This window comes from Hippocampus guttulatus, chromosome 18 (genome assembly GCF_054856545.1).
Source record: "Hippocampus guttulatus isolate MCC_2025c chromosome 18, RoL_Hgut_1.0, whole genome shotgun sequence".
Classification (NCBI taxonomy): Eukaryota; Metazoa; Chordata; class Actinopteri; order Syngnathiformes; family Syngnathidae; genus Hippocampus; species Hippocampus guttulatus.
This window is the reverse complement of record NC_141278.1, coordinates 10,980,649-10,994,902: the sequence shown is the minus strand read 5'-3', so window position 1 is coordinate 10,994,902 and position 14,254 is coordinate 10,980,649. Positions and strand designations below refer to the sequence as shown.

Sequence of the window (14,254 nt, the reverse complement as noted above, 5' to 3'; positions counted from 1 at the left end):
AAAAAAAAAGAACAATAAGAAGAATTGATCCAATTTACATCAACAAATAAGCCAATAGGACGAGCTAGAAGCAGATATGGGGGATGGTGAGTTTCAATCCATTAAAACTATTGAGCTAGGTTAGCGATGAACCAAAAGTTTAAAAAAATTTAATAAAATCTATTTAACCCTTTCAGGGATAGCGGTTGCTACAGTGGACATCTTATCATGTTATCAGGTTGCAGGTTATCATTATTGGTGCATGAAAGGATTAAAAATAGTTCTCAGTAACTGATGAAAAATGTTCAACAGAATATTTCCAAGACAGATCTTTCGTGGAATTTTCCCAGGATGTGTCTAAAATTTACCATAAACGCTCTAGCTGTTTCCGAATGTGCCAAAATTGTTCAGGAAGTGATGAAGCCAAATGTGTATCGGTCTGTCAATTCTCATGGATGAAACGCTTCCTTAGTCCAACATCGGCTTTGTTGGTGTGAACATGCCAGAAACAGCATGTTGCACAACTTGTTCCAAAAGTGAGAAAATAGCTGTTACCATCATTGTGGGGCCCAAAAAAAAACAAACAAAAAAAAATTCAATTTGGGAGCACTGCCCAGCCAGGCGCAAACCATCTGTTCGGTTCCCCCACCACCACCACTACCACACCCCCTTTGCCCTCAAACCACGAAGGTGAGAACATGTTCTATCCTGTTATTAGCATTAGCAGGTTGTAAAGTGTAAAACACACTGCTATGTGCATAATTTCAGCATGATTTATTCCCCAACTGATGGGTCGAGACCGAAAGTGGGTGGGTCGCGGGGAGCTACAAAAAAGTTACATGGATATGTATTACGATTTTTTTCAGAAGAGTACTTAAGCGTTAAGTTTCCACACAGAACATCGAATTTTAGGTGAGGGTAATACTCTAGTTGCTAGCCCCAGTGTGAACAAGATCGGACTTTGACTAGCAGAAGTCATAGCTTAGCATTAGCATATAAGTCAAACCATTTTGAAACTGAAATTGAAACATATTGTTCATGTATTTTCATAAACTACGAAAAAAGGCTTGCTTTAAAAAGTAACTTAGTTACTTTACTGATTACCTGATTTTAAAAAGTTACATTACTTCAATAGTTACATTCCAAGCATTATCCTCTTACCCTCTCCTGCATTGTAGGCCAAAATGGACCGAGCTCTGGTTTGCTTGCCTTCTGTATTTTTTCCAGAGCAGGTGTGGGAGCAGAGGGACCACTGGATCCAAGTACTGAGGGCACAGTCCTTTGGGCAAGGCACTTCACAGATTATTGGCATAGGCAGGATGGCATCACGGCAGAGTTGCCTCTCCACATATTCACCTGGTGACAAAAAGGCTCATGTTAAGGACAGTATCATGTTAGTGTTTGTAAAGAAATCAATAGGCTTTTGTATTGATACTTGAGACTCTGAGTGTATTCTTGAAAACATCCAGTGTTTTTTTTCATTTTTATTTTGTTTTACGTTTTGGGTTTGTGCTATAAGTGACATGAATATATTATTGTAGAACATTTGAGCCTGATTATCTAAGAGCTCGAAAAGTGTATCATACATTGTGTGTTCACACTAAAACTGTGCGTGCTGTTGTCAGGCATGTGGCAACTGATTTACTTTGTACAGGTACAAAGGTTTTGATGTTTTACCAAGATCCAAATAGCAGGTGCTATAATTGCGTTTTGACTCAAGCAGATTGTGCATGCTGTTGGCAACAGGTGTAAAAGTGGCAGGGATCACTGTTAAAAGAGAGTTTTGGTGATGATGGTTCTACCATGGAACATTTGTGAGAGCTCTGCAAGCACAACATGAAATTTGAAGTAATAGAACAAGTGTTCGTAGTGATGGGAAAATGAAGCTTCAAATTTGCTTCATGAAGCATTTATATTTTTGGACTCCAGAAATACCCAAACTTAGTCCAAACTTAGTCTAGCTCACCCCTGTGCAGTTTTAGACCACGCCTTACGCCGGACTGGGCATGAACCCCCCCCCCCCCCCCCCTAAAAGTGGTGCTGTTGATTAGCACATGCAACCATTATTGAGTGAGATGTGCAAGCTTTCATTTCATCCCATCACTGAAGCACCATGAACATCTCATTGTGAAGGCTAACAAGAATGTCATGTTGCGTTGTGAATAACACCCACCCACACACAGACCTCAGGGGGAAATAACAGATCCATTTTCATCAGGAGGGGACAACAAGAGATCAATAAGGTGGCTGTGAGGGCAAACTGAGGGGTGTCCTTGGTGATGATGCTCGACGAGAGAAGAGCGCAAATTCAATTCCAATGGCTGCCTGATGTTTATGTAATTCAAGATTTATTTTCTATATTGAGGAACTGCTTCAGTCGACCGACAAATTATCTTCAATTCTGAGGTCATCTTAATTCTGTCCCTTTCAGGGACAGCGGTTACTAGAGTGGACAGCTATTCAAATGTTGTTTTCTCGTATATTAATTCATCTTTATGTCACAGTTGTGCATCAACCACGACAATGGAGCCTTATGTGGGTTGCCATTCACTGCCGTTATATATTTTTTCATGCCTAAATACGAATAAAAACACTTGAGAAAAAAAAATCCTGATATAGGTTATCGTTATTTGTACATGAAAGGGTCAATGGCCATTCGGCATCGCTTATTGGATTTCAGATGACTTTGAACACTGCGTGAGATGTTGCTATTTCATTTCTATTTCCTTTATCTTCACCATGAAATTGCCCGAAAGACAAAGATTTACAATACTGACGATGGCCTCTACTGCGAAATATGAAAAGGGCAACCGCACGACAACTTCAGGTGACGGGGCTTGGCAATGCTTGACGGTTTAAGTATGACTGCTGAACTTTTCAGAAAATAATCAGTGGTCAAGAAAATGAAGGGATGCTGTTTTCCATAACACAGATCGTGGGGAACTGGAGTGGATCCCCGCTGACTTTGATCAATAGGCGGACTAAACCCTGGACTGGTCACCAGCCAATCACAGAGCACATATCGAGAAAAACTTGAACAAATTTGACCTCACATTCACACCAATACGGACCTCAACTACACCACTCTTAATACAAAAATGCAAAAAGAGATTTACACGATCAATTTTAAAAATAGAACACTTTGCCAGCAGCCACCCTTTTGACCCTTTTAAAGCCGCCATAAACCGCCAAGGCTCGTAAAGTGAGCCAGGTGATTTATTTTATTTAGAGTACATCTGTCCATTCACGTGCAACATATTTTAAGTCTAACTTGGCGAGTTTCAAGGGCCGCTGAAGCACCAACCTGCTGATTGGATGTCAAGAGCAACTGAAAAGTGCTGCTGCAAGCATTCTGAATACAGCACGTATGAACTGACAGGAATACGTTTGTGCCACAGTTTCGAGGAAATTAGAACCTCCAAATACACTTATACGCAGTACGTGACAGTTGTCCGATCAAAACAGATATAATGCATTCCACTGCCCATCGTGGGTATACGCGATGATTATTCAAAGCAGTATTTTTGTGGCATGATCAAGGCAAAAAAAAAAAAAAAGGAATGTGGCTAATTAATGGTAGAGAACAAGTCTACAGGGGATGTAGAAAATGGTAATCCCACAATTGTACTTGTGAATAAGATCCTCATTACGTGTGTGTTCCCTCTCTCTCGCTCCCAAGAGCCTTCCATAGCCTGGGGCGTTATGACTCGAGAATCTATTCATAATTTTCACATATGCTCTGTCCCTCTTGTCTCAATTATCAGTTCTTTTCTCTCTTAGAGCTTTCGAATACCTGTTGCAGACTTACCGCACACACTGAAAGATTCCAGGGTTGGTGAGTTGCCAAGCGCCACACTTAAAGTTGTCTACAGGGTGAAAAGTTGTTTGTTCCAAAGGCTTGGATTTAGATGGCACTTTGAATGCAATAAATTGGCTTACATTTGATCAAATGAGAGTGTTTACGCCAACATAGCCATGATTGTTACTGCAAAGAATAGTCGACAACAGTTCACCTCTACAGTTAACAAGCGCACACCATTTGACGGACAGCCAGTTCGTCACAGGAATGATCAAGAACATTTCCCCATGATCTCTGTGATCTTTTATTGCTCTGAAATGGTCATGCATCCCCGCAGTGAATTAGATTCCAATGTCATACTTGTCAACATGCTTACAATAATGTTCTAAAGTTTGACCTGTTTTCATGCTAAAAACACAGTCAGAGTACCGTATTTTACGCACCATAAGATGCACCAAAAAGCATTCAATTTTATCAAAAGCCGACAGTGCGCCTTCTAATCCGATGCGCCTTCAATATGGATCAATATTCTGATTTCTTGGACGTGGTATTTTAAATGTTCTGTAAAGCGCTTTGTTACAGCTGCAGCGGTTGTGAAAGCTCTTTCAATAAAGCTGCATTGTATTGGATTGCGTGGTATTCCCTTTAGCGTAGCTCCATCTAGTGCAGGGGTGTCAAACTCATTTCACATTGTGGGCCACATACGGCCTCGGTAGATGTAAAGTGGGCCGGACCATTAAAATGATACCATACTCTGCTATAAATAACCAAAATAATGTCTTTCCGTTGTTAGAACATTAGGAAAATGTTGAAATTGAATAAACAGATCTTTTACAAGATCTGTTTATTCAATTTTTCATGAAGCACCTAAGATGTCCTTGACAAATGTGCAATTTACTTTTATCATTCACATATATGCATTGTAACTGACCCCACTGATTGTACAAAGGCACAAAACTTGAACAAGTAATTGGTATTGAAAAATATAGTAATGCACTTTAAGATTAAACGAGATTTATAAAGAATTTTTAAACCATTTACACATGCATATAAAATCTAAATGTAATCCCTACCTACACTTTATAAACTTAGGAGAGTGCTATTAAATGTGTAAAGAATAACGTATTCACATGTCCTTGATAGCGTCTGCTGTGTTGGGTCTGTCTCAGTGACAGAATGAGGCTGCTGTTGTCTTTTTCTCTGATCAAAACAATGTTGTCTTTTACTCCGATCAAAACAGTGTTCCCCCTAGTGGATACTCCATAAATTGCACCTTATTAAAATATTCATTCCGTGTCTTTTATGCATTTTTTTTCACTTTTAAATTATCCTGCGGGCCAGATCGAACCTCTTTGCGGGCCGTATGTTTGACACCCCTGATCTAGTGGATGCATAACGCAAACGCTGCCACTATTGTAGCTTCTATTCTGTGCGCCTTGTAACATGGCGCGCCCTATATATGAAAACAGTTTTAAAATAGGGCATTCAGTGAAGGTGCGCCTTATACTCCGAAGCGCCTTAGAGTGCAGAAAATATGGTTTATGTTTATGAGACCACTTCTACATATGCATGTAGAGAATCCTGATAAATTTCAACAAACCATCACTGTTGACACACTGAACTTGAGGATTTCTTGTTCCTGGTCCACATTCCCTGTCGTTATCAGGAATGCACTCTTCCAGCTTAACCACGAGCCAGTCATAGCATCTGGGGTCTTCGCATGGTATTGCTTCCACCAAGTGTGGGCAATTTCCTGTCCCACCCGTTGGATCGTTGACGATCTTCCGTTTCCTCATTTTTAACCCTGTTAAGAAACAGCAGGGACATGAGAGTGAAAATAATGCACCTTCAGATCAGAAGCACCTTCTTTCCAAAATATTTATTGGACATACTAAAGCTAGGCCTTGGGTCTAGTTTTTCCTGATAGTTTTAGTTTTTACCACCCATGTATTGGTCATTTCCCTTGCTCAAGGGCATGAGATTCCATGATCTAGGTCCTGGGATGAGGGAGGCGTTAAGTAGCCAAGGTCACTCACCCCCTAATCCACACTTTTGCTCAAACCCGATAACACACCGGAGCTCAGGACTGCCTGCGGAGCTCAGGTAGAGGCGGCAGAATCTGACTTTTGATGTATCGAATTCGTCTTTCTGCTCCCCTTAAAAACCTTTATTGAACCAGTTCCTGCAGCTTTACATATACAGTATTGCCATGTGTCCAGAAACCCACTGATGGAGGATTTATCTCTAAGCCAGGGAGAAGAAAGGAATGCATCACGAAAGATGAGGCTTGTATAAGGCATTGCTTCCATACCGTCAACTATGTGTATTCAGACTTGCGGGGTTGTGAGTTGGCTGAGCAGAAGGCTTCATTTTAATGAAGGACACAAACATCATGGAAACAATATTGTATTGGGATGTGATGACCTATCTTGTCAATGCCATCATCTTAGAAATGGTTTTATTTATTTATTTTATCTCTGTTATTTATTTATTTAATTGGGACAGTGCATGTTAATCAACACAAGAAGAAACAATGTAAATGCGCCGGACTTAGCATAAATGCTATTAGCCGCAGTCCCAAGCTAGCTTTGAAGTAGGGGGGAAACAAGGATGCTGAAGAAAAAAAAGGAAGACCGCGTGTCTGTTTGCAGCTGGCATCATGATCTGAAAAAAAATATGGTTTCAAATCTCCACGCTGTCACAAGCTGTGTTGTATCTATTGCCACCATGTGGCTAATACATTTTAAATTGCTGCGGATTAAGATGAAGGATTCCAACTGAGCTGCGAGGTGATCACTGAGGGATAAAAGTGGAATGTGGCATACCTGGAGTGGCAGATGCGACTGTTGAGCCTTCTGGAGGTGTCATGGGCTTATCAAAAATACACTGAGGAAGGAAGGGGCCGACCGAAAGCCCCTTACGGAACAATGAGTCTACACCAGACTAGAAGACATGCTGATCATGGAAGGCGTTTTATCAGTAAGTCTTATCAACTCAACTTGACTCCACCATCCATTGTCTTGCTGTTGATGTTGCTTAATTCGCTTAATTTGTTGTGTAAAACAATAAAAGTGACGATAATGCAACGATGGCTTGTACCGTCTCTCAATTGAGAGTTTTCCATGCAGCTGAGATTTCTTTTGTTCCTTTTAATATTAGACTTGTAGGTCTATATTCCACCCTACAATGAAATACTACAGCACCTCTTGAATACTCTAGTTTTGCTTTTTCAAGGCTGCACTCTATGAAATTTATTAATTGACCTTTTATGATTTTTATCTGGTTGAACGGAGGAATTTCTGACATTTTTTTTTATTTTAATTTGTTTATTTGTATAGTTGGCATTGCTACATCTGCATAAACTGACTCAAGTAGCTTGACCAGTCTAATTGTGGCCCAGGAAATGAAACTCTTAAGAGCAAATGTTTGCCAATATGAATGACATGATCACCTATCACAGTTGCAGTACAACTCCCGTTACCTTTCTTTGCCGTTTGATCCTGGCAGTTTTCATAGGTGCAAGGTCCCCAGGCACTCCAGGATGATACTTCACACTCGACCGGACAGTTTGTATGGCAGAGCTGGGTGGTGTTGGGAGGAATCCCAACACACAGATCACTGTTCACTGGCCGTAGTGCTAAATGGAATGCAAAAAAAATAAATAAATGTCGACACATCATGGCAAGGAAAATACACCTCATTGGTTAGTGAATCAAACATTTTGAGAATAATATGAGAGAGAGAGAGAGAGAGAGCCAAATAGTTGGCGAGTTAGATAACTATCAAGCTGGCTAGCTAGATCACTAGCAAGATAGAGAGATAGATAGCTGGACATCACCTTTTGTAACCTGTAGTAAAAACATCCTGGATTCAAGATGGTATTTTCATGGTTTCCTCTGGATCAAGACTTAAACGAACTTTCTTTAAGATTGGCACAATCGGCTGGAAATCTGAAACTGATATTACTGCTGTACTTCAGTTTCCAGTTACTTAAAATTCTCATTGTTCATCAGGACAAACCACATGCCCCACTATTCTTTAGATACAACATTTATGCAATACAATTACAATTAACTTACACTGTACACCACATTTCAATTCCCCAAACCCACAATAGCCAGGATTCATGAAGATTTATTATTTTCTTAAATTATCATCAATTTCATGTTGGTGGGTTTCTCGGGGGCTCAGAACAACGGTAGGTGACTCTTTGCTAGGTCATCAGGCTGATGAATCATTATTGCTGTGCCACAACAGGACTCTGACTCATTCAGATGTAATTTACCTTCTTCTTGGCTCAAAGCGCATCTTTTAATGGAATCACTTAAATGTGTGCACTTCTGACATGCCCTTTATTGCCTATTTAATGGGAACAAGAAAATTTAAGTCAGCCCCACCCACCCACCCAAAAAATAAATACATATCTAAATAAAATTATTGGGAAAAAATGTCAATAGATTTTCACATGTGACTCTGCAGGCTCCAAACCATGAGTCTGTGACGGTCCACTGTATTGCCAACAACAAAAAAAGAACATTTTCTACACAACTGCACTTTGCTGGGTTACTAGGATACTAAGTTTATCCAACTTAAACATATTTTTTGTACGCTGAATAAGCAAATAACCTTTGTTTGGAACTGCTTCTCGTGACACTTTTTTGGTGTGTATCCTTAAAAGAGGAGGTTTGCAATTTAACCAAAAAAAAGTTTTTTTCCTAAATGTTCAGATTGACTGATACAGTGAAACCCCTCTACAACGAAACCTCCATGGGCGAAAATACCCCTCCGAGTGTGAAAAAAAATTCATGCATGAAAGCCATTTCCACTTTTCTGCTCCCCCTACAACAAAAAGCCCCCCTGTTCCGTGATACGAAATCTTTTTCCCTGCTCTTGCCCCGACTCGTTCGGAAACGGCAACAGCAACCACCACACTCACTGGTTTACACATGCGCAGTAGTACAGGAAGTATTTGTTTCAGACGCAGCAAGAACGTTGAATTGCTAAAATGGCGGCAAAACGGACCTTTGCATACCAAGGAGTTAAGAAAAGAAAAGCTTTCACACTTGAAGACAGGATAAAGGTAATAAAAATGAAAGATGGAGGAAGCAAAATAAAAGACATTATGCAAGAAATTGATGTAAGTGAAAGTAAATGCTGATCGTAAATTTTGCAATTTCTTTCTTTTTTACTTTCTACGCTGGCTATATGAAGTGTCAAATAAGTGTATACTCGCACTATTGGAATAAAATAAAAAGTACACATATACGCTTTTTGTGTGTGTTCGTGTTTACGTCTGAGATCAAATTTGCTACAGTGAAAAGTCCCCTGTTGTGAAAAATTCCTTGCTGCAAACATGATTTCGTTGTAGAGGAGCTTCACTGTAGTAATTACATTACAAATTGTTGACACCTTGTGTGTCACATCTTCTTTCTCTGAGTGGTTGATTTTCCTCAGATGCGGTGGCATGGCTCATAACTAGTGTTTGGAAGACAATAGTTCCTTTGTTCTCCTCCTTGTTCAGTCAAACAGCTGCACACAACCACAACAAAGCTTGATGAATGGAAAACTCAGCACGTGCTAACCTTGACCAGGTAACACTGTGCCAGTCTACCAGATGGTCTTGGTTTCATTGTGCTCTACTTCCAGCTGCCAAATTAGGATCCTCTGAGACTGGTGGCCGAACAAACATTAATTTTCTTTCCACGTTAGGATGTTAGGCTCTGTGGCATCAGAGTAGCACAACTGTTCCAACCCCCATTTCAGGGTTTGCTCTCCCAGTGGTGAGGCTGTTTCTTTGAAGGAAAAGAGGTTGGTGAACTGTTGAAATAACACCTACATTCACCCATGAATAGTATGCTTTATTAATGATTAAAAGAGACATGGTTTGCCATGAAAAATTGAAAGGTATATCTATTATGACAATTATTAATTAGGGACATTTGCAAAGACCTTATACTGACAGCTGATTCTCAACAAGCACAGGGTGACTTTGAACCCATAAATCCTGTATCCATTTAGGGACTTCTATTTTTTCAACATTTATCAGGTTGTATTTGTTCTCTGCTTTGTAGCTTGTGTTTCTATTGAAGTCCTCCTTTCCAACATGGCACACAGCAGCAAGCATTCTGCTCCACATTGTATTTTGTTTACGGAAGCACAGAGTCCAAAATGAATAAAAAGTACTTATTTTTATTCAACTCCAATTTCAGGGAAGTTGGGACGTTGTTTAAAATGTATTTCAAAATGAAATACAATGGTTTGCAAATCATTTTCGATTCAATTGAATGCACCAATAATCCGAGATATTTAATATTAAAACAAATAAAGTTTATTGTTTTTGCAAATATTTGCTCATTTTGAATGTATGGCCTGCAACACGTTCCAAAAAAGCTGGCATGGGTTGTCATGTTTACCGCTGTATTACATCCCTTTCATTTTATAACACTCAATAAACATTAGGGAACTGAACACACTAGTTGTTGAAACTTTGTGGGTGGAATTCTTTCCTGTTCTTGTTTGAGGTACAGCTTCAGTTGCTCAACAGTCTGCAGTCTCCGTTGGCATACTTTGCATTTTATAATGTCGTACACACATTTTTAATGGGAAACGGGTCTGGACTACTGGCAGCCACTCACACTCTTTTACCCCAAAGCCAAACTGTTACAACAAATACTGAAGGTAGTTTGGCACTGTCTTCGTGAAATGAGCTGGGACATCCTTGAAAATGACACTGCTTGGATTGGCAGAATATGTTGCTCCAAAACCTATGTGTACCTTTAAACCTCAATGGCACTTTCACAGATGAGCAAGTTACCCATACTTACCAACCCCCAAACCATCACAGACACTAACTTTTGAACTTTGCACTAATAACGGCCTGAAGGACCCATGAGTTCTAAAAACAATGTACCATATTTTCCGCACTATAAGGCACACCTAAAAGCATAGAATTTTCTTAAAAGCCAACAGTGCGCCTTATAATCCGATATGCCTAATATCGGGATCAATATTCTAATTTCTTAGATGTAATATATTAAATTTTCTGTAAAGCGCTTTGTTACAGCTGCAGCAGTTGTGAAAGCCCTATATAAATACAGCTGTATTGTATTGTATTGTATTCCCTTTAGTGTAGTTCCATCTAGTGCAGGGGTGCCCAACCAGTCAACTGATCCAAAGGCAACCGTGAGGTGTTTTTTTTTTGACATGACAGGAAGTCAGTGTTGCCAAACTTAGCGACTTTGACACAATATTTAGTGAGTATTCAGATCCTCTCGAGCGACTCTTTTTTCAATAAAGTGACTTGTAACAATCTAGCAAATCTGGTGTTATTGGAGACTTTTGAAGACTGTGTAGTCAAAGCGCTTTGTTCTCAATGAGCAGCGCCGGGAGCTGTTGTGGCCCATCCCCCTAATGAAGCCGCTGCTGGGTGATCGCACCAGGTTTACAATTTGGGCTGGATGGATGTAAATGTAAAACTTTTCTTTGTCTAAAATTGTTGACTCTTCTTGCACGGAAGACTCTCTCTGGTTTTGTGTCGACATCATTTCGGATAACTACACTAAGTTCGAGGCACAACACTGGAGACGTTTTCTAATTTTCACTGTGATCACTACCACTGCACCGCTGAACTCTGGACGTGCTTCAGCGCGCTGTCACTGTCAGACGAACTACAGGGAAGCTCCACCCCTTTTATTTATAACAAGTAACAATTGTGTCAATGGCATATATCGTACTCAACAAAAATAAACTAAAAAAACATCAACAAATAAAAATTACAAAAGAAAAAAAGATGAGAAAAAAAAACATCCCCCCCAAGTAAATCACACACACTGATGACATCATTGAGCGACATTTGGGACAGCCATTAGCTGCTTTCCTTACCGATGAATGAAACGCTGCTGGAAGTTGACCGCTGTTAGCAGTAGCGAGCAGCTAGCGATTACAGCGGTTATCACCGCGAAACGTAAACATGGCTGAGAGGAAACGATCCAAAAACTACCATTTTCACCTTGAGTGGGAGCAAGATTGTTATTTTTTGTTTATTCTCATTCAAAACATATGTAGGAAAGCCGAATGGCTTGGCCCTGGGACTTTTAGTGTGTTAATGTGTATGTGTGTGTGTGTGTGTGTGTGTGTGTGTGTGTGTAGGGGGGGGCTGGTAGATCTCCAGAGGTTGGCTCCTTGAAAAGTAGCCCTTGGGACAAAAAAGGTTGGGCACCCCTGATCTCGTGGATGCATAACGCACCCGCAACCACAATTGTAGCTTCGATTCTATGCGCCTTATAATGCGGTGCACCCTATACATGAAAACAGTTTTAAACTAGGCTGTTCTTTGAAGGTGCACCTGATTGATTGATCCGAAACGCCTTATTGTGCGGAAAATCAATCATGACACGCACTTATTTGCAGTGAACCTGCTCCACCTGGTGTGTGTTACACCCAAAGTGAAAGTACCTGTATTTCATTTCTATTCATCTTGCAGGAAATGCCTCAGTCCTAGAGATAACCAGTTGATGTATATGGATGTAAACTGTTAAACTAAATGCAATCACATACAAGCTACAAAATCACTCAATAATATCCAATGATCACCCAACTCTCACAACATGACAGTTCCAATGAGACTGAAATCCACATTCACCGCAGCGTCCGATTTCCCCCAAACTTTAGCGTTTCGATATTTTGTGTTTTTATTCCTCATCTTTTGAACCCTGATAATATCTCCAGTGAAATCTTCGAACGCTACTCAAGACCACTCAGAAACACATTCCACATACTTGAGCAGGTTGGCTTTGCAGGTGGAGCTGACAGTGTCCCGTTTCATCCCGGCAGTATTTATAGCGGCAAATGATCGAAAGTGTGAAACTCAATGCGGTTATCCGAATTGGCAGCGTGAAATGTAACACTACAGGATAAAAGTGGGTGGCTGGTAGGAAGCAGATGATCTGAAGAATTTTCCAGTCGAAGACACCAGTTCGGCTTCCTTGGCCAGATGGACTGAGACTTATCGTGTCAATGAATAAGCACAGGCATCCGAGCAAGCCACTTCCAGCCTCCATACAAGCAGCGATGCCACCAATTTAGGTGAAAGCTTATTTTTCAGCTGCTGTCGACTCAGCACGGCTTTTGCATGCATATTTGCATATATTAAAGTGGTGACGTCTCGGAATTAATATGAGGGGAAAACCAATTCAATTCTCATCTCTGGTCCACACATGGATGGGAAAGCGACTAACCAGATGTTATGGCTCTGATACGCGCACGTTTGTGTGCGTGCGTGTGTGTGAGTGTGACCCGCAACACTGAACAGATGATGTAAAAGCTCACAAACAACTATTTTGACCATCTGACAGCTTTCACAGATGTTCTCCCATCATCTTGTTTGAAAACACGTGTGCTGATGAAAGCGCTTTTCACTCCTACCTCTTGCATGCCGTCGCCAAACAAATGCTCAGCTTCCCCCGTGTTTATGTTGGCTGCCACTGGCCGTGGCAGATGTCGAGTTTTGATGTAGTTTTATTTATATATAAAAAATATATATATATATATATATATATATATATATATACACACACACACACGCACACACATATAAGGGGTGTGCATTCTCTCCAATAGAAGACGTTTTGATTGGTATCTAAATATTTTAAAGTGAAACAATTCCATTCCGTTCGATAAAATAGAAACCGATTTTCAAATCCGTTTTCATGACACCATTTTAACTCCACAATCATGCATCGCTTTTTCTTTGACTGTGTAGTCTAAGCATTTTTTTTTTTTGTGATGCCATCAGAGAAGGGTACAGTTGGTCGCAAAGAGGAAAAGTGTGATGACAACCATAGAGCTTGATGACCTTATTCCAACATAGGCCAACCCAGCATGTTTCTCTTTCCAAACTGATTTTCATAATATGGCGGCGGTGACAAAAAAAAAAAAAGTCAACAGGAATAATAAAGGAAGAAAATGGAATATAAATGGGAATGTGAGCATATGCAGTAATCTCCTTTCTGCACGTCCTTGACCTTTTTAAGCTCTTCTGGATACATTTCCATGAACACATTCCCAAATATTTGTACAAAGTCTTCTCTGAAGAGATAAAGCTAATACAGCGGCAAAGAGGGGGATTATTTTTCCGTTTTTCTTGTTAGAATGGGCAATTCTGATTTTTATTTAATTTTTTTTGTAATGCAGAGTGTTACTGTTGCATTTATTCTCACGAGGTACAGTATTTACCTCCCGATATGGTACCTAATGAAGAATACCAAACAACCACACCATGATGACCACTTGACTGAAAAACTGATCGAAGCTGAACCTTATAATCTTTTTCAAGGCAAAATAGTTTTGATACGTCACAAATTGTCACAGTGGAATTACTGGAGAGCATATGAATTGAAACACCGTAAACTCAAGGACAATTTAAAATTCACTGCACCCTTTCTGGACGTACGAAGCACCATCGAAAAATAGAAAATA

General features: G+C 40.1%; 1 protein-coding gene across 1 annotated transcript in view; it reads right to left on the bottom strand.

The window, feature by feature from the left end:
* The window catches only part of thsd7aa (thrombospondin, type I, domain containing 7Aa), a 90,260-nt gene that overhangs the window by 35,343 nt on the left and 40,663 nt on the right, over window positions 1–14,254 (bottom strand). The window contains exons 5-7 of the mRNA XM_086137121.1: window positions 7,260–7,415; window positions 5,379–5,582; window positions 1,141–1,335 (exon numbers count right to left, since the gene is read on the bottom strand). Of these exons, the coding sequence (XP_085993247.1) occupies window positions 1,141–1,335; window positions 5,379–5,582; window positions 7,260–7,415 (555 nt within the window). The remainder of the gene's footprint in view (window positions 1–1,140; window positions 1,336–5,378; window positions 5,583–7,259; window positions 7,416–14,254) is intronic.